Genomic DNA, 20529 nt, shown 5'->3' with positions numbered 1-20529 from the left:
GTGGAACTCAACTGCTGATTCTTGATTATTGCAATTACACATTCTATGTTTTCTTAGATATCAAAATTGAAGAAAATAGGACAGGAGGATAACTAAGACATTAAATTGTGTCTTCTTTCACACGGATTTTCCATATCGATCAAACAACTCATGATGGCGCTGTAACATTAACCATGAACCATTGTTTCCATAGCAGCAGCTTCTATCAAATTTCGATTACAAATGCACGCATTGGAAAAAAGATCCAACCGGAAATATATATTTCATATTATGGTGCTTCTGAAATGTTGCTTTACATAGAAATAGAAGTTTGACAATCGGAAAAATGAAATGATATCTTTTCTCCTAAAGGCTTTCTCGTCGTTGATTGTTGATGATATAATAGGTGCAACGATTTGTAAGCTTGTTTCGTGGAGCATTTACAAATTCCAGCAGTATAGCGACTTTGTGGGAAAACTTATTTTATTTTATTTTGGTTACCAGTACAAAGAAGAAGATGGAGAAAGACTTAAGTTTTATATCTAAACTTTATTCAGAAAACAAAAATATAAAATCATATAAAAACATCACATAAATGTAAATCAAGATGGTTAAACATAGCACAAAATAAACCCATGTAGAATAACGATAAATTGACTATATAAACGATTCTAGAATGAGAACAGACAATGACTTTCAGCATGGTAGTGTGTTTTAAGATTATATTTATAGTTTACTATATGCATTAATGTTATAAAATGTTATTAATGTTAGAAATTTAGGAGAACGAAACCTAAAATAAAATGTGTGATCCATACAAACAACGCTGTTGTTTAAATTGGTATCAGCAACTACCTTGAAAATATATTGCATATATATATATCTCCCTCTTAGATATATTTGTTTTTTTTTTATTGCGGCATTTCATGGAACTGTTTAACTTTGAAGAGCAGAATATATTTTTTCTCTACGTCACAGCTGCTATTTTACTTCATGTTGAAAAATCATCGAGGTAAATAATATTTGTGGGTTGTTGTTTTTTTAGTCTAAATTGATTGATCGGGAGGATTGTTAAATAGTTGTAAGCATGTTATTTGGAATTTCCGTAGTCGCAAACATTCTTTTAAAAAAATGAGCCAGTAAGCTGACTAATGTTATGACTGTGATACTCAATTAGCATCAGAACTACTATTCATTCAAGTCATTTTACCTATTATTTTGTTTGAAGTTAAAATTTAATCTTTAGTGATGTTGTTTCCCTTCCCTTAGTTGTCAAGTTGTTTCAACTGTTGAATATGAGAACTGTATTTTATACTAATGCCAAAACGTATCTGAACGACAGTAGAGACGATTCTGCTTTACGTAAATGTTTTAATGGCAGATGACATTATTAGTTTTTTCCTTTTTTTTTAAAGTAAATTAACAAAAGTTCCATGTTTGCATATAATTAAATATTGATAAAATGATCAGTGTATAAAAAAACATAACGATATTCAGAAAATAAAAATACATTTCCTACTTGAACAAATTATGGTAGAAAATGTCCTACATTATTTCTATAGTACATAATATGTTTATTTGATCAATATAACAAGTTTGAAAGACATTTATTTAAATACATGGACGGAGTGATAAAATATTGATTAATGTAATGCTGTAAAAAAGGCAAACAAACCATTTATTGTTTATTATTTCCAACGGCAAATAGTTCAACTGGTGTTCTCGGTCTTGATATGTTATCGGTCTCAAGATCGAAAGACAAATTACCTAATGAATTGTTACTTTTTTCTCTTAAATAGTTGTCTGAAAATTGAGGCTTCATGGCAGTTTCCTTAGGAGGAACTTGAAACTGCTCACTCAAATTGTCTTCAATATGTCTGAAAGTTAAAAATTATAATAAAAATGAATAAATTATGATACCCGATAGTTAATAAAACTCAATAAATAAAAGGTGAAAAGTTTGAACATTAATGTTTCACAAGTGTTTGATTTCATTTTAATTTGTACATAAGAAGAAAACCAAAACAATTAAATTCCTTGGGATTTGTTGCATATAAACTCATCATAGATACCAGGACTACATTTTGTATAAACGCCAGACGCGTGTTTCGTCTACTTGCAAGGTATCTTTACTATTAATGTGATTTTTTACGACACACCCATTCCCATTATCGATCAAAATGGAGTGCGTACGTGGAAGATCTATAACTGTAAACGCTATTATAAATAAAGGATGCCAACGAGAACTTGAGTTTTTACGATCAAAAGACAGTCAACCACCCACAATACATAACATGTTTGGGCATACTTTTGTTTTTTCCATTCATTTTGTAAATGTTTTACCGAGCGAGTACTCGATTAACCTCGGTACAATGGCAAAATTTGCTCACATGAATTTCACATGAATCTCACATGATATTCACACGAAAAATTTCACGTGAGATTCACCTCAATCGAGCTTATACATGAAACTCACGTGAAAATTTTCATGTGAATTTCACTTGATTTGAGATTCATATGAATCTGATTTGAAATTTTTCACAATAATTTCACGTGAAAATTACAACAAAAAAAACTGATATTTTTCATGATTTTGATTAAATTTGAAAATTTAGATGTTATTTGAAATACTCTATTTTAAAAATTCATGTGAATTTCAAATGACAAAAATTTACGTGATTTTCATGTGAAATTCACATCAGTTTCACATGAGATTCACATGAAACTCACAAAAACTGATTGCACGTGAGTTTCACGTATAAGCTCGTTTGAGGTGAAATTCATGTGAATTTCATTTCAGATTCACATTAACTTAAATTCACGTGAAATTGATATAAGTTACATTAGCCTGTGTAAATCCAAAGAGTAACCGATTTGTAAATCCTCACCGAGTGACATCCCTAATATAAATACATTAATACTGAAGTTTATGTATGTACAAAACAAAACATACTTTGTAGATAAATTGAAAAGTCTATATGTAAGGGACGACATCAAAAGTTCAATGTAGGATAAAAAACTTAATTCACATAGTTTTTCCACTGACCCCCCACCCCCACCCCCTCTTAAATTAATTTGGGAAAATTGATTTACCAATAGGGATATATGTAAAAATCTATTTTAGATATACAAAACTTGCAGAATTTTAACACCCCCCCCCCCCCCCCCCCCCCCACCCCCAAACTATATGATTTAAGTTTTTTATCCTACATCGATCTTTTGATGTCGTCCCTAATGTCACACATGAAAATCAACAAAGAGAAGTTAACTTAACGTGAAATAATTCATTAACACCATAAATACAAAAGCAGAAAAAAACATGCAGTTGTGCTTGATCGGACAATAGCACAGTTTAATGTTGACAAAGAATACAATACACTCAGTGAGCTGGGATAAATAATGATTTCTAGATCATGAGATTAAGTGTGTAATATATTGAACCATCTAGAACAAAGATTTATTTATTTAGTTAATTGATTGTATGTGTACCTTCGCTTAAATAACTTGTACATTTACTGTAGTTGTATGTATGTATTTATAGAAAATTATTCACAGTTATGCCTTAACTTTGAAAGCGGTTTAAATGCGAAAGCGGGTAAGTACACAGGTCCGTAGAACATTGCCTGTAGTGAAGTGATTGTTTGTTTGTTTTAAAATTATTAATTATAAATTAGGCCGTAAACTTTCTCAATTGAATTGTTTGCTAGTTTTAAATGTCAAGGCCTGCTAAAATCGACTAAACAGTCTGGCTTTTCTCAATACTGAAGGACGTACGGATGCCTATAATTTCTTACATTCACTTTGTTTTGATAGAAAGTTTTACTTTGAAAGATTTCCACGCTTGATAACGAGTTTTGAATTGTTAATGTTAATTTAATTGATTAACCATGTAATCTACTTTTTGAAACCGTCCCTAAGCATTCTAGACTTTTGGTGTGGCCTAACAGAGATTCAGAAGACAACCACGAGGAAATCAAATTCGTAAGTTGAAAATCAATTGGTAATGTCATAGCCAAAAAAAGAAAAAGATAAACATCAATATACAAAACACAACATAACTCTTGGAACTCTTGGTTTAATAGCTTCTTTCTGTGTAGCAAACCTGCATCAAGGAAATCATTATAAATACATACTGTGGTATATCGTATCAAATGGCAGATATTTTACCCTAAAGCCGGTGTTTCTTGAATGTTGCCTAAGTCGTTAGTTAGAATAAGCTTAATAATAGATACATACCCATTGTTCTTTAATTTCATTTTTTTGTAAATCATCACGCTAATAATAAGAATTATTATCACCACAACTCCGATAACGCCTCCTAAAATGGCTATTATATTACCAGATTTTGAGTTATCATCTGTAAATAAAGATGAGAATTGCGTAGCAAAGATTTATATCAGATGAAACAGTCCAAAAATATATTTTAGTATTTTAAAGCCATGTATAAATATGCAAACAAGGTTGAAATTGTAAAAAAAATACATTTTAAATGATATTAACATGTTTAACTATTTTCAATTGTAAAACCCCTTCATTTCATTATCATTGTTGATTGCCAACCTTCAAATGTTTTTCTATATATTTCTTTTATATATATATATATAAGTATCTACCTGTACATGAAATTTTTCGAGAGTTAATTTGTTTGAAAACACTCTTTTCTCGTAAAAATCTGCAGTTGACTGAACCATTGATAAAACTTAACATCAGCTTGAATTGAAAATAACAGTGGTGGCTTCAAGACTATTTTAATCTGAGCGTTACTGATGAGTTTTGTGTATACGGAACGCACGTTTGGCGTATTCAATTATAATCCTGGAACCTTTGATAACTATTATAAAAGAGCAGAGGGTATCATTTTTTTTAATATTCAAAACATTTGACTAACAGAGGGTAATCTTGACGACAATCATAGGTAAAACATTATCGGTACATGTTGTGTCATGTGTACTATTGTTTGTCTGTTTGTCTTTTTCATTTTTATCCGTGGCGTTGTCAGTTTATTTAAGATTTATGAGTTTGATTGTCCCTTTGGTATCTTTCGTCCCTCTTTTGGGACACAAAAGGGGTGAATCAAATGTGTTAAATGTTTGATGTCCTGTTAGATCTACCAGATCGTAGGCTCATTGCTCATTAGTTTTAACTTACATAAAAAAAAATCGAAAGTACCAGGATTATAGTTTAATACGCCAGACGCGCGTTTGGTCTACATAGACTCATCAGTGACACTCAGATCAAAAATGTTATTAAGCAAAACAAGTAAAAATTGAAGAGCATTGAGGACCGAAAATTCCAAAAAGTTGTGCCAAATACGGCTAAGGTTATCTATGCCTGGGATTGAAAATCCTTCGTATTTCGAAAGTTCATACTTTTATCAACAGGAAATTTATAAAATGACCATATAAAGATGCATAAACACCAATTGGCTACAGTGAATATATTAGGAAGATATCCACTTTCCATAAATAAGGGCAAGTTAACCTTGTTGATTATATTCATACTGTAAACGATATATAGGTAAATCGCTATGAATGCACAAATGTTCCAAACTCGACAGTTATTGAAAACTACTTCTTCGATTTAAGGCAAATTTACAATGTGACACTATTGTAAACGGTCTTACCTTTTGGTGTACTGGTAATACTTGCTTCTGTTTTTTGTTCAGATGTTGATACGGATTTAATTGTTGATTCTGTTGAAATTAGAGATGTAGAACTGCCTGTAGTCGATATTGATTGTACTGGTGTGATTGGTGTTGCAGGATTAATTGTCGTGGATTTTGTTGTAGTGCTTGTATTTGTAATTGAGATTGAACTCATTGAAGCTAAATGTTCCGTTGTAGCTTCAGTTGTAGTTTCAATGGGACATGTATCCTACAAACACATATCTAGGTTTATTAGGTGTCAACATATGAAGATTACTTTCTACCTTCTTATTCATATAATACGCGCACATTATAACAAAAATCATTACTTATAGACATAATCTGAATGAGTCTGAAAAACATGTTATTGTAAATTTGACACATTCCCCATTTCCATTAATTCTCAATTTTAAGAAATGGTCATTCGTTCAGTACCTCATTTTATTTTACATCTAAGTTAAGCCTATCTTTGAAAAATCATTTATTCTGTCTTTACCCTTGTCTTTGAAACTCCTTAACAAGAAATAATTAAAAAATCTTCAAATCAATATGGTTATTTTGTTTCCTATCTTTTGCCTCTAAAATGCGACGAAACAAACTCATCAAGGACACAGAGTCATGAAACATCTTCACAGTAGGCAAATATAACTGAATATATCACTAGAGCAATAATTTCATCTTAAAAATTTAATAGTATAAATAGCTCAAAGTGCTTGCCCTTACCAGTTCAATGCATGTATTGTTTTCCAAATAACAAGAAAAACACTCTAGGTCGTATATCATAATTTTGACGCTGTCGCCAAAGTTATTTCCGTCTGTAGACAAACTTATTTCATAACCATCAGCTATAACTGACTCTGATGTTGCCCGCTTTTTTCTTCGAGCTGTTGGTAATTCGCATGAAACCAAGTACGAATTCCTATATTGTCCATCATATGTCTGATAATCTGAGACGTAACTCCAACTTCCGTCTTTCAACATCTATCAATTAAAAATATTTAAATGGAAAAATTATAGCAAAGGTACAAATAAAGGCAACAGTAGTATACCGCTGTTCAAAACTCATAAATCCATTACAACATGATAATGATGATCGAAGTTTTACAGTTATGCGTTATCGAACTTCTCTTTGTTATAGATTAAGAATTACATGTAAATGGGATATAAAAGAAAGGCGGATAGACGTACAAAACTATGAAAAGTTCATTTGAGTTTCCATCTGTCTTTTTTGTCGATTTTGATTGATTTCTTGGTACAATCGCTATTTTTTCCTAATATGCGATCAAGTTACATTGACTCATGTGTTTAAAAAATTATAAGAAAACAACCAATTAACTTGTATCAGTATCTTGTAACTGCATGTAAACTCATCATAGAAACCAGGGTTAAAATTTTATATTTACGTCAGACGCGCGTTTCGTCTACAAAAGACTCATCAGTGACGCTCGAAACAAAAAAATGTTTAAAAGGCCAAATAAAGTACGAAGTTGGAGAGCATTGAGGAACATTGAGGTCCAAAAATTCCTAAATGTTTTGGCAAATACAGCTAAGGTAATCTATTCCTGAGATAAAAAAAAAAAGCCTTAGTTTTTAAAAAATTCAAAGTCTTTTTAAACATCAAGGGGTTGATTAAAAATATCAAAGTAGCTGAAGTTCCTTTGTTATGACAAAATAAGGATCACAATCATAGGCAGCTCTATTTCCATTTCTAAATTATGACATATATAATTGTTCATAAATGTACATGAACTCTAAGTTGTTCCATCATTTTACAGCCCATTTAGGCAATTCTGGTTTTGATCGTGTATTTTTGCTGATCGGAATCGTATTGATAAAGCTCATTACAGAAACATATGTATTGCGTGTTAAAATTGGTTTCTTGATTCATGTGAGATAATATTTACCTCCCAGTGTCGTGAACGACAAGTGATGTTTCTTGAATTGAAAACGCCCTGTATATTTGTCTTAGCACACAACCTTTCTCTGGTATTACAAATACCATTCATTGGAATAGTTATGTTTCTAGGTGGTAAAGTGAGGTCTTCTGAACAGTCTTGTCTCCCAAAACCATGATTACAGATACAAACACCTACAACGCAAAACAGGAACTAGATAATACAAATGCTAAAATGAGACTGATTTGCTGTTTTAAGGTAAAATTATCATCATGAAGATGAAATAGTTCTAGGAAGAGTTAACTGACAATTTCATTCATATTGACATATTGGTTAAACTTGTTCTGCTAATTATTTTTTTGGCTTCTTAAAGTTTTTATCCACATCTATCTCTTTTATAGTTTCCATTATACTAGGCAAAAACTTGGTATTATTCATATGTAAAGGGTAATAACGAGTCGAATGAAGATGTCAGTAATAGGATTTGATTGTAAAACTTGTCTTGTGATCAATTTTGCTGACAATTCTTTCCTATTTTAAAGTTATTAACTATCTATTATAATTTTCAAGATATCAAGTAAAAATGCTAAAACAAAATATTGGCAAATTGAAATTAAAGGGCAATAATTTCAAAAAGAATTCGACAAACAATTTTGGTCATTTTAACTTATTTGTAGGTCTTGTATTGTGATTATTTTGGCTATTCAAAGTTCTATCCATCTACTAGGGTTTTCAAAATGAGAGTTAAAAAATGAAACAAAAATTTTTAGATTGGTTAAATTTGGACCAGTAGTTTCAGATAAGTAGATTTTGGTGAAAATTAACGCAACGGACTACAAAGACGACGACGGACGATTTTCGGACAGCTAATCTTAAAAATCTATAAGGCAAAGGTTAAATGATGATAATGAAAGAATTAAAAAAAAGTGTTATGAGCAGAATGCCAAACGCTAACAATGTGGTTGAAGTCTTTAAAATCCAGGCTTGCTTGATACGCGAAGGAAAAGGAATAATAATATATATGATTTAAATGAATTCTAACAACTTGTTTAATTACGTCATACATGTCAACATAATCCTTTTCGCAGTGTATAAATATTTTTAAAATTTCTATTGAAAAATATGCAATATGTACTTTAAAAAACTAAATTTTGAAGAGCATAAAAGTAATTTTTTTTTACTTCCATAGTTTAGCTAGAGTTTAATCCGCAATTTTCTACATAAGAAAATGACTGTACCAAATCAGGAATATGAAAGTTGTTATCCATTCGTTTGATGTGTTTAGCTTTTGAATTTGCCATTTGAATAAATATTTTCTAATTTGAATTTCCTTAGAGTCCGGTAATTTTGATATATATTTTTTTTTATTATAAACTTATTTACCCTACCTTTTTGACAGACTCCATTTTTACTACAGTTATTTTTGCATAAATTGCCAAGCAGCATCTCTCCTATTGACTTCTTTGAATTTGCTGTAGTTTCAGTTGTATTATCTTGTATAAATAAAGAAACGTTTCTTGATATCTCAGATATTGCAACCTCCTGTAGAGAACTGACAGTTGCCTCTAAGAATCGTGTGTCTCCCGCTAACTGGAAAAAAAATTGCAAGTCAAGACCACATCATTAGATTTTTCTCTACAACCGTTTCGACCACTGCGCAAAATGAATCTACCAGTAACAAATGATACAAAAACGAAGATTTGGTATGATTGCCAATGAGACAACTCTCCACAAGAGACCACAATGACACAGACATTAGCAACTATATGTCACTATAGGAAACCAATAATATACAGGCTTATAGGAATTGGTGGAAACAAATAGGTTCAACTAAAATACTTTTGTTCCGAAGAAATTGTTTTGATTTGAAAAGATTTTGTTTTTTGTTTTTTTTTTAAATATGAGGGCAAATATTAAGGGATCTAGCTTTAAATTGTATCACATAATTTGAAAATCACATCTCTACACTATGATTAAAATGTTGGTTTAATGTTGGTTTAAATTTTAAAAAGTCTTTGCCGGAAAGATAACGATTGAAAGCAAACATATCTACACGTAGAATGCAGTTTATTCATAAAGATGTTCATATTTGTAAACAACCTATCATGTTGAGTAATACAAACTTTGTTTAAGACTTTCTATATTATACTGTTGCACTAATAATTTAATGTTGGCTTCTTTGCAATACGATTTCAAAAGTAAATGAAAGCAATTTTTAATCAACGTTTCAGGTTTCCATTCCGTGAGTGTTTATTATAATGTTAAGGTTAATGATATTCAGATTCGTGAACTATAATCTTCATAATTATCAATTCATTAGTTTTGTGGTCTGTTGCACTTTAATCGTAGCTTCATAGAAAGATTGTTTGATGAAATGTTTGACATCATCTAAAATTCCAAGCACACTTGCCTGAGGTTTTTTTAAACATCTTTACTCAATTTAGTTGTTTAGGTACTTACGTTTTGTCCATGATATAAAATTAAGTAAAAGTCAAATTGTATATATTAAGCAAATCTTTTTAAAAGTTGGGCACTCAATGCTCTGCAACATCGCATTATATTTAGTGTATTTTAACAGTTTTTATTCAACCGTCACTGGTGATTATTTTGTAGACAATACTAGGGGTTTCTATCAATTTTGGTGCAGATAATAATACATTGGTTATGGTTATCCCATTGGTATCTCTCGCCTCTAATTTTCTAAGATTTATATTCTGATTGTAAAGTAAAGATGCTGACGTTCTTGAGAAAACATATATCACATATTTCATTAATGTACCTTAATGTCAAACATGCATGTTTCTATATATCCATCTGACTTTGTATGCGATGTCTCCAATATTTCGTCTCCAACTGCCTCTGTGATGCTGGACTGACATACTTCTCGTGCTTTAACTTCAGTCCAATTACCAGGCCATTTGTCTATCTGATATAAACATTAATACGAAACAGAGTTTTATAACAGAGTTATATAGATCACCTTAGCTGTATTTGGCAAAATTTGTAGGAATTTTTGGTCTTCAATGGTCTTCAATTTCGTACTTTATTTGGCCTTTTGGACATTTTTTTATTCGATTGTCACTGATAGATCTTGTAGACGAAACACCCGTCAGGCGTAAATATGAAATTTCAATCCTATCTATGATGAGTTTATCTATAACTTTATGGAGTAATTGTTGAAAGTTAAACATGGCTGCCATGTCATAAATATGTCCTAACAACACTTATTTTTCAAATCAGAAATGCATTTTCAATTTTTTTTTCATATACTGGTTTTCTTATACTAACATTTATTAATCCAGATTTAATCTGATAAAAAAAAACACTAAAATCTTGAAGATGCTCCGTTTTTCATTTGACAACGCATTTGTTATCTTCAATTTCCATGAACAATCGGCCGGTAATCTTATGAAAATCAAGTTCTCTTTCTTTTAAAGCAACGCATATAAACAGTTTACAATTATACTGAGCAAAGCTATCTTCCAAAAATATGTACAATTTGTTACCGCTAAAAGGTGGAATATCCCTAAAATGATACATTTCACTTAACGAACATTTTCGGTGCATCGTCAATCTAGAGCAGTAAAATTTAATGTATTCTTACATGAATTATTTCCACAGCAGAAAGCTCACTATCAGGAGCTATATACATTTCTCTATTGTCAATGATGTCATCACTATCTGTTAAGCTTTTTGTTATGATATGATGACCATCGACAGAACGCTTTCGTCTGGATGATGAACATGTTTTATGAAATACAGCAGCTTCTCTTGTTTGCGATAAACAATTTTTCAGTGGACCTTCTAAGCCACACTTATATGAAAATTCATTTAATTGTGTTCCTTCATCTTCCGTCTCCCCACAAATACAATATTGCTGAAGATGAATTTCTTGACGCAGTACTAGGGGTTTGTCTACAAAGAATCTTTCAGCATCAAGTACCCTATAAAAGTAATGATTATGATGTCAGTAAATGTTACATAAAGGTATTAATGAGATGTACAGACGTTCGCTTACGTAAGTTATTTTATGTTACATATTTTATCAATTGTATTACTAGTATCTTAAATTGTACCTGCTCAGTGAAATAGATAGAAGGGAGAAAAAAATGAAATATATATATTTATCATGTACTGTATTACGACGCTAGATTAAAACTGATGAGAAAAGGAAACACCCGGCCATCGAAAGCTTTACTATTGTAAGGCATAGGTGACAGAGTGGTCAATTATTTAAAGTGTATTCCACATCTAGATCATGATCATGATGATATACGATAAATCTTTTAAGCACTTGAGTATTTGAACTTTTATACCACTGCTGTTGTTAGTCCGAATTTTATTCAAGCTTTATACAGAAGTTGATTTGTTTGTTCGTTCTCATCTTCCTACATATTGACATCGTACCTATTTTTTTGATACATCATACTTATACACAGCTTCATTTCAGATTTCACTCAAGCTTTTAAAAAAAAACAAAGTCTCAACCTGTGTTTAATTGAGCGTCACGTAGCTATAATAGTTAATGGCATTGGTGGATTTTATTTAAACTGTATTCAGAAGATGTTACGTTAGTTCGTTCTAGTCGTTCTATTAACCGACATTTTGTGTCGGTTATTGATAATACAAGAAACAAAAAATATTAATTTACGTCTGACTTAAGCTTTAAAAAATTACCCAGAGCTATAACATTGGCTTTAATTCAGCCCAACGCAGTGGTAGATACATAGTGTGTAATGGCATTGGTGGTTTCATTCCAACTTTATTTTGAATAAGTTTCGTCTGTTCGTTCTCATAGTCCTATAAATTGACTTTTTCCCGAAAGTATTGATACTAAATAACAGCTTTATTACCTGTCTCACTCAAGCTTTAACAAATGACCTGAAGTTAAAACCTGGCCGGAATTATGCGTAACATAGATGAGTGTGTAATGCCATTGTTACATTTTAAACATGTACAAGCTTTATCCAGAGGACGTTCTGTTTGTTTGTTCTCATCGTCAAGCTTTAACAAATAGCTGAATGCGAAACCTGGCTTTAATTTAGCGTAACTTAGTGGTAATGCAATGGTATTGGTAGAGGCATAGTAGACAAGTTGCAAAATAATGCAGCCCACATTATAGATAAAACCCTCAGTGATAAATTTAAAAATGAAGGAAATGGCCTGTGTGATGCAATCTTAAAATCACATGCATGCATTAACATGTCGATTTGATGTGAGATTTATAAAATAAATCATAATTTTGTAAATTTTGTTTGTGTGAAAACGATTTTGATGAACTACCCCTGGATCAGTACAGATTGAGAAGTCAGAGAGAAAAGAATAATTGATTATCAGATACAATGTATTACCTTTTTTATCATAATTTCACCTTATATAAGAAAGCCATATTTTGATTGGTTTATAGTTAGTATATTTTTCGCAAATTCGAATATTTTATCTTCATTTCAAACGAATTTGCACGTTTTTCACCACTGCCGGTGAATTTGCCTCAAATATCATGGCATTTGCCATTTTGGATATTACTTTTTTTACCCTCTCGAGCATCTTCCCGCAAAAACGTTTCGGATATGACGTTACATCAAAAAGCCAGCTAACGCGTATGAATACATGTATAATTCCCGCGGTTCTATGACAATATCCTCTTATCCTCAAAATTAGGCATAGACATGTTAATGAATTACAGCTTTCAAGTAAAACAAATATATTCACCTGTACAGAGAGTTTCATTCCAAATCTATTCGGTGTAATTAAACGGATGTAGCGTGTTGTGGAGAGTTATTTGTTTACACGGATTATGCATATATATTTAGATACCAAAAAAAATGTATATTTATATATACATGTTTAAACAACTCGTCTAAACATCAACCCAACAATGTTAGATTTTGGTTCTTCCCTCGCTACTGAGATATCGTGACACCAAATCGTCTGCACTGTAATCGGCGCGCTAGACCACACGACCACCTGGGCTTCAAAATGAAACTTTTAATAGCCGGGTGTTACCTTTCCACGTCAGTTTTAATCTACATGGCTGTGTACATAATGTATATACAACTCGTCTAAACATCAACCCAACAATGTTAGATCTGTAAATTTGATATATAAATGTCTAAGAATATAACTTAAACACGCTAATTTTCTAATAGATTTTAAATAGAAATAAGCAATATTTCGCTAAACAAATTAGCTTCATCAGGCGTGTGCATCTCTCAAGATGAAATTGGATGCATGACAACAAAAATATTTTTGTAACTTCATCTCTACAAGAGTTGAGGAAAAGTGTAACATATTGATTGATGTTGCATAAAATATGTTTGTAGCTACAACTACATGAAGTTGGAATAAAAGTTTAACACATTAATAGATGTTCGATTAATTGTATGAATTTCTATAAATTAATTTGTATGATTTCAAGATAATTATAGTTTTGATTTGCTTTTAAATCTTTGTTCGTCTCTCTCATTGATAAAAGAATATGTTCTGTATTGACATAGTATTCACATAGTTATTAATGTTTGTTATTTGTTTATGTGTTGATGAAAATCTAGACTTTTGACTTATATGATTGCAAATTTTGCGTTATCCTATTTTACGTTTTGAAACCGGGACTTCAGTCAATTTCATGTATAAAATCTGTATAAAAAAATATACCATTTTATATATAGAGTACTAATCATACCTCCAGTTTTCTGCAAACGTTTCCCAATTAGCATGTGTAGTTGCTATTGTGGTCCCATCTCTTAATGTGAAATCATCACTTGTATCCATTGAACCACCACTAACGTATCCACATAGTCCTTCTGAATTTTCAACATCTAATAGGGATGGCTTAACATGTATATAACCAATGTACTGGTCGTGTCCCCATCCCGATGACGTCGAAAATTTTACTTCGGTCCCTATTGGCAAAGTCACCTGAAATGAAAGTAGAAGTTATTAAATGTATCTACTATATATTCTTACTTTTTAACGATGTATCATAAATTTTAATAGAAATTTCATCAAATCCAAAGACATCTTATATCACTTTGGAGAGATTAAATTGAATGTATATGTTTATAGCCAAATCCACAATATTTGGATGTGGACACAAACTCCCTTGAGTATGTTGATTTATAAGATTCATATTCTTTTATCAAGCAGTTTGGCTGTCATTTGTGCTGGAATATGTTTATTAAAACATGCTAACATTTGATAAATGTATTATTCACTCATAGAATTACCGTATAAGTTCCTCCATTTTCCTTAATGATCATCGATGAATCATCACAACTTCTCATTTCTATATCTGGAGAGTGCGTGCGTGTTTCATATTGTGAAATATAATCACATGTTCTCATAACAAACATTGAGTTACCACTTCTTATTGCTACGCCACAGTTGCAATTGGCATAGCCGCTATTGCATATTCCATACAATGCATTCACCTGAAAATATTTTTTTAACAAGCATTAATATCACATGGTAAAGTCAGTTATGTCAGATTCCTACCAACAGTTATAAAACAATTAAAAGCAAAAATACAAACAATAAAAAAAAACAGTTTTTCAGGTCCATCCACCATATGATATGGAAAATATCAAAATTGGGTTTGAATTGTCACTTCAAGTGCCAATTGATAGCTAATTGTAAAATGATTTAGAAAATATAAATTTTTCTATACCTTTGAATAAAGGGGAAACATTTTTTAATTCTTGTTTGATTTATCTGATAGTTTATTTGACACTGATTCCAAATATATATGATTCTATATACTTTCACATTAACAATAAATTTAAAAAAATAACTACTTCTGGTTCACACAAGTTCATTTCCGGTTAGCGTTTAGCAATCTCATGCATAGTCTTTCAGCTTTATCATGTCTGCATATGAAGATAAAGGAATGGTCAAAATGTAGAACGTCAAAATTACATACGACCTTGACCTAGGTCATAAACATAGAACCTCTTATCAAAAGACCCTAGGTCTTTATATATATGGTTAATGTCAACATTCGCTATATTTCATATATAAGAGGGGAGAAACTGCCATGTAATGCCAATGTACCTTTTCAAACATAATTTATGTGAAACGACATGTCGCAACTATTTTACATTTAACAAACTATGTTGTTCATATCTTATCAGACATTTTCAAAAAAATGTAAATAAGCCAAAATCAAAATTAAGACATGACCTTCACCTTTGACCTTATTCTAATTTTGTTTTGATTGGACCAAAGACCTTAAATCAAAACCCCATAGATTTCTATCACCTATGGCTTACCAGTTACAATAACATTGCACTTATTTTGAATACAAAAGGGGAAATAACTCTCATATGGAGGCTCCGGACTGCTTAGATCAAAATTAATGGGGTTCGTGTTGTTTATTCTTTAGTTTTCTATGTTGTGTCATGTGTACTATTGTTTTTATGTTTGTCTTTTTAATTTTTAGCCATGGCGTTGTCAGTTTGTTTTAGATTTATGGGTTTGACTGTCCGTTTGGTATCTTTAGTCCCTCTTTTAATCTTAAGATTGCGAGGATATAATGAGCAAATTGGTAAAATTATTCTATCGTAATCTTTCACGATTGTGAAGGAGATGCACACAAATGAAAAACAGTGTTTGGGAAGATAACTCTTACATTAAAATTTGTCCAGTTAAACAGGATCAGTTTCAAAGTCCCAAAACCTCTTTGATATCATATGCAAAAAGATAAGCAAGATCTGACGAATTTACCAAACACAGGCGGAAGAAGAAAATAATAATGAATAATAGTCAGAACAAAATCAATAGGTCTTTTCGCAGAAAAGTGGAAAGACCTAATAAAAGAACATGTTATATTAAACATTGTAATTTTTATGCTGTTATTAAAAATAAAATTGCTGGAGAACCTGGCATATTGTATAAGATAATAAATTGAATGTACAGGACTCGTAAAAAGGACAAATAAAATACAGCTTGTCGGTTTGAAAGTAAATTATTGCAGACAAACTTCAAATGATGTTGAGTATTTACACAAATGCATTTTAAAAAATTAATGTGAAAACATAATATATAAATAGTTTTTACTATTGTATAGCAAAAATCATCCGAATAATAAATCTACCAAAATATACAATGGATATATTCACTAGTAATTTGTGAGTAACATATTTTATAGAAGTAATTTTTCTCCACTTTTTCTATGTGCAAACGTATTACAAACAATAAACCTGTTTCCTACATTTCCAGATAATATTGAATAAGATTGGGAAAGGAAATGGGGAATGTGTCAAAGCTACAACAACCCGACCATATAGGTTAATGTTTTAAAAGTGTGCTGTCTAGTTGATATTCTTCTTTATAAGAAACGCAAGGTCCATAAAAAGGAATTGAAATTTTGGCCGTGTTTACACCACAAAATCTACTATGAGAACAGACATACTGATTTAAAAACGTTTTAATGCATGGCAGGACCCGAATATATAAAAGTTATATGTAGCCTATGATTCAGAAAATTGAGAACTTATTTGGATATCTATGTGCATTTTTATCCAATTGGCAGACGAAATCAAAATAAACAAACATATGAGTTTCTTATAATATGGTCCACCCAGTTACACAGTTTAAATCACAGTTTGTTTGCAGATGCCTCTTGGCCACATATTGTCCATTTAAATCAATACTACTCACAGCATGGATTAAATGAGGGGAGCTTCTCAAACTTTTCCCCAAATTAGTTTATTTTTGCACCTTCTACAGGAATTTAAAAAAATAATAGCAAAATCCAGAAAAGTTTATAATTTTATGACACACAAAATGCATTTAAAATTTAATTATCTAGTTACTACCATGTCTAAAAATTTCTCTAGGTGCACATGTTTGTCTGTTCTCCGAGTAAACTATGTGGTTTAAGTACGACCATATTAGAAAACAGGTTATAATAAACCTTAAATCTTATTAGAAATTATACAGTTGTTTGCATATTTACATAACAGTTTAAAAAACAATGCTCATACGTGAAATTAAATTTTATTTGTTTGTTGTTATTCTGTGGTTTATATGTTGAAATGTAGTATTGTATCATCTATGTATGTCTTGTCTGGAAAGTTGTTGTATTAATTTGTACTGTATTCCTGTCGTTTTAGTGGTATCTTCAACATTGACATATAAGTGGGAGGTTTGACTAGCCATCTTTTTTTTAAATGTTCTATAACAAGACAAGAATATGGCAGTTATTATCACAAAGTCCGTTTCTATGTATATTAGAGTTTGTTTTTATAGCAGTTCAGTGTTTTTGTTCCGTTCTGTTTCCTTTAATAGTGGGTATTTCCCTCGGTTTTGGTTTTTAACCCGGGTTTGTTTCAATTAAATCGATTTATGACCATTGAACAGCAGTATTCTACTTTTGCCTTTTTAACATACTTGATATGGTTTTGTTTTATGTCTGTAAAGAATATATTCCCCTGGTTTGTAATCGTCCCATCTGTATCTATCAGCTGTATAAAAGTGAGGGTCATTAAAGGATTCACACACTCTTCCAGCCATCTGATGTTCTTCATCCGTGACTGTAATCTAGCAATATATAATAACACTGATGAACTTATACTAACATAAAAAAATCTGAAAAATAAAACACATACACAATGTATTCTTCATATCAAAGATGTCACATGAATATATGATTGTTTACCTGCTCACGAGAGAGAATGATTTATTTAGTGTTTTATATGAACATCAATTTTTATTTGTATATTTCAATTTAAAAAAAAAATGCATTGTTATTTTCAATTTACAGACAAAACAGATTAGTTAATATATTTATCTCTGTTGAATTGCATTGTTTGCTTTGTTGTAATTTGTTTGTAACATGCAACGTGTGTGTTTGTTACAAAGCACATTGGTCTTTGTAACACAGTGGATTGCTAGTTTTTACATAGCACATTGGTGTTTCTATTTTAGCACTGTGATTTTTGTTACGTTTATTAATGAAACATAGAACAATGGTGTTTGTAAAATAAATGAAGCACGCTGTTTTTTAACATAGGTATAAGAAGATGTGGTATGAGTGTCAATGAGACAATTCTCATTCCAAGTCACAATTTGTAAAAGTACAACATTATAGGTCAAACTACGGTCTTCAACGCGGAGCCGAACAGCAAGTTATAAAGGGCATAAAACTTGACTAGTGTTAAACCATGCAAACAGTAAAACCAACGGTCTAATATACTAGTATATGAAAAATGAGCGTCGATTAAACACTTATGAACCACGTCAATAAACGACAACCACTGAACATCAGGTTACTGACTTGGGATAGTTGCAAACAAATGCAGCGGGTTTAAACGTTTTAATGGTTTACTTTTTAAATTGTTATTTGTATGGAGAGTTGTCTCATTGGCACTCACACCACATCTTCCTATATCTAATATGTATCGATAAGTTCAGCATGATCGTTTGTAAGTTTCCTGGCGCGGCAAACAACATTTCCGTAAAAATGAGGATGTACAATCAAACTTCAAAACTATATTTTTATATCTATGGAACAATTTAGTAAAGGTTTCACTGTAATTAATTTTATAGATATAGGAAGATGTGGTGTGAGTGCCAATGAGACAACTTTCCATCCAAAAAACAGTTTTTAAAAGCAAACAATTATGTTCATTTTGGATTATTTTGGTGTCGCAAGATGACCTATCATGCATTGCCATTGACCGACATTTTCAGTTATGTCCATTATTTTTCACTTTTTTTGTTTGAGTTTAAATAAAGCTAGTTCAGTTGTATACACTATGATAATTTTGTTCTAAACTAGCTATTTCTAAATAGGTTGATATGGTTTAACCATATCCCCGTATATGTTTAAAGTACCTTTATGTCTGGTATCTGTACATTATCCCAAGCAAACAGACCTCCATCAACATACTGATTTCCTCCTTGTGATACAACTCTTAAATACGTTGTTCTATCAGCGTAATCGTACTGTCCATTGACATATCCGGTAATTTTTAAGATAAGAGGTTGGTCCCAAGTTGCAGATGTGATGTTGTATGAACAGTCAGAGCGTGGGAATGTTATATCACCATTCTGTATGTTTCTTGTATCACATGCATCACACCCGTCGCCTTTACAGTTTATTTGATAATCAGGTTGAACTAATCGCAGTTTGTATACACATCCTTTTCTCGCTTGATTGGATCCACTTATGCATCCTACAGGCATTGTATTGTGTAGTTTTATTTCTATCTCCTGCTTTTCTTTGACTTGATACTCATATTTTTCAGGCTATAGTAGAAACGAGTTATGTTAAAAGGTAGTGTAATGTATTAATCATTTCTTTTCAATGCGTTTTTTTTTTTTTATCAACTGTGTATTTCATTGACACGATATCAAATTCAAGCCCCAAAAAATGATGAAATTAATTAAAGATCAAAACAGTGTATTTCAATTTCAATTTGAAGAATTTATTATCTCAATTACTTGTACTCGGTTTATGTCCCAGTGAATGGAACATTATAACAAACCAACATTTCGAAGAACAATTATATTTTTCCTTAGGTGAAGAACATCTTTAAATAAATATTTGATATGAAAGAAGGTCTATCAATTTTATTTGCCTAATTTAAGTAAATGATTTCAATTCTATTTATAACTAGCAATTAATGATGTATGTTTTGTGGTGGTGCAAATGTATTGTTAGGGAAATTTTGTTAATTACGGATTAAGGTTAAAGATATGAATATTATAATTATGAGTAATAAAACATTTAACTTTATTTCTTAATCTAGGACAATTGGAAGCCACTAAAACAGATGAATCCACCGTATATCAAAATATCTTCGGTTTCTGCTTATTTCCTTAAAGGGAAGGTCAAAGATAATGTGTGTCCAACAAACTTTATATTTCTTTCCTTTACTATCAAAATAAAATAACTTTTCATTATTTCAAATGATAAGAGGAATTCCCAAGATTCGTCGTAATGTTAAGAACTTTTGATACTGTCGAAATGGAAATTTCATTGAATTAGACAACAACAGAAATTTTAAG

The 20529-nt window shown here is 31.1% G+C and overlaps 1 protein-coding gene across 1 annotated transcript; it reads right to left on the bottom strand.

Moving 5' to 3' along the window:
• Positions 1-508: 508 nt before the first annotated feature.
• On the bottom strand, positions 509-19751 carry LOC143072098 (von Willebrand factor D and EGF domain-containing protein-like). The gene is made up of 12 exons (XM_076246891.1): positions 19354-19751; positions 17908-18057; positions 14745-14948; positions 14201-14436; positions 11123-11462; positions 10298-10444; positions 8907-9108; positions 7528-7712; positions 6347-6604; positions 5603-5852; positions 4216-4336; positions 509-1856 (listed from the first exon to the last, which is right to left on the bottom strand). Exons 1-12 carry the CDS (start codon positions 19702-19704, stop codon positions 1658-1660), a joined length of 2643 nt encoding a protein of 880 aa, XP_076103006.1. The 5' UTR covers positions 19705-19751; the 3' UTR covers positions 509-1657.
• Between the last annotated feature and the right edge of the window lie 778 nt (positions 19752-20529).

Source organism: Mytilus galloprovincialis, chromosome 4, assembly GCF_965363235.1.
Source record: "Mytilus galloprovincialis chromosome 4, xbMytGall1.hap1.1, whole genome shotgun sequence".
In the NCBI taxonomy this organism is placed as follows: Eukaryota; Metazoa; Mollusca; class Bivalvia; order Mytilida; family Mytilidae; genus Mytilus; species Mytilus galloprovincialis.
Note: the sequence above shows the minus strand (reverse complement) of the source record. Positions and strands in the feature narration are given on the sequence as shown.

Coding starts and splice junctions, on each gene's coding strand:
- LOC143072098 (XM_076246891.1), bottom strand. CDS start 19,704: ATGCCTGTAGGATGCATAAGTGGATCCAATCAAGCGAGAAAAGGATGT. Junction 9,109..10,297: donor CATGCATGTTTGACATTAAG/GTACATTAATGA, acceptor TTTTTTTTCCAG/TTAGCGGGAGACACACGATT. Junction 6,605..7,527: donor GTCGTTCACGACACTGGGAG/GTAAATATTATC, acceptor TTTAATTGATAG/ATGTTGAAAGACGGAAGTTG.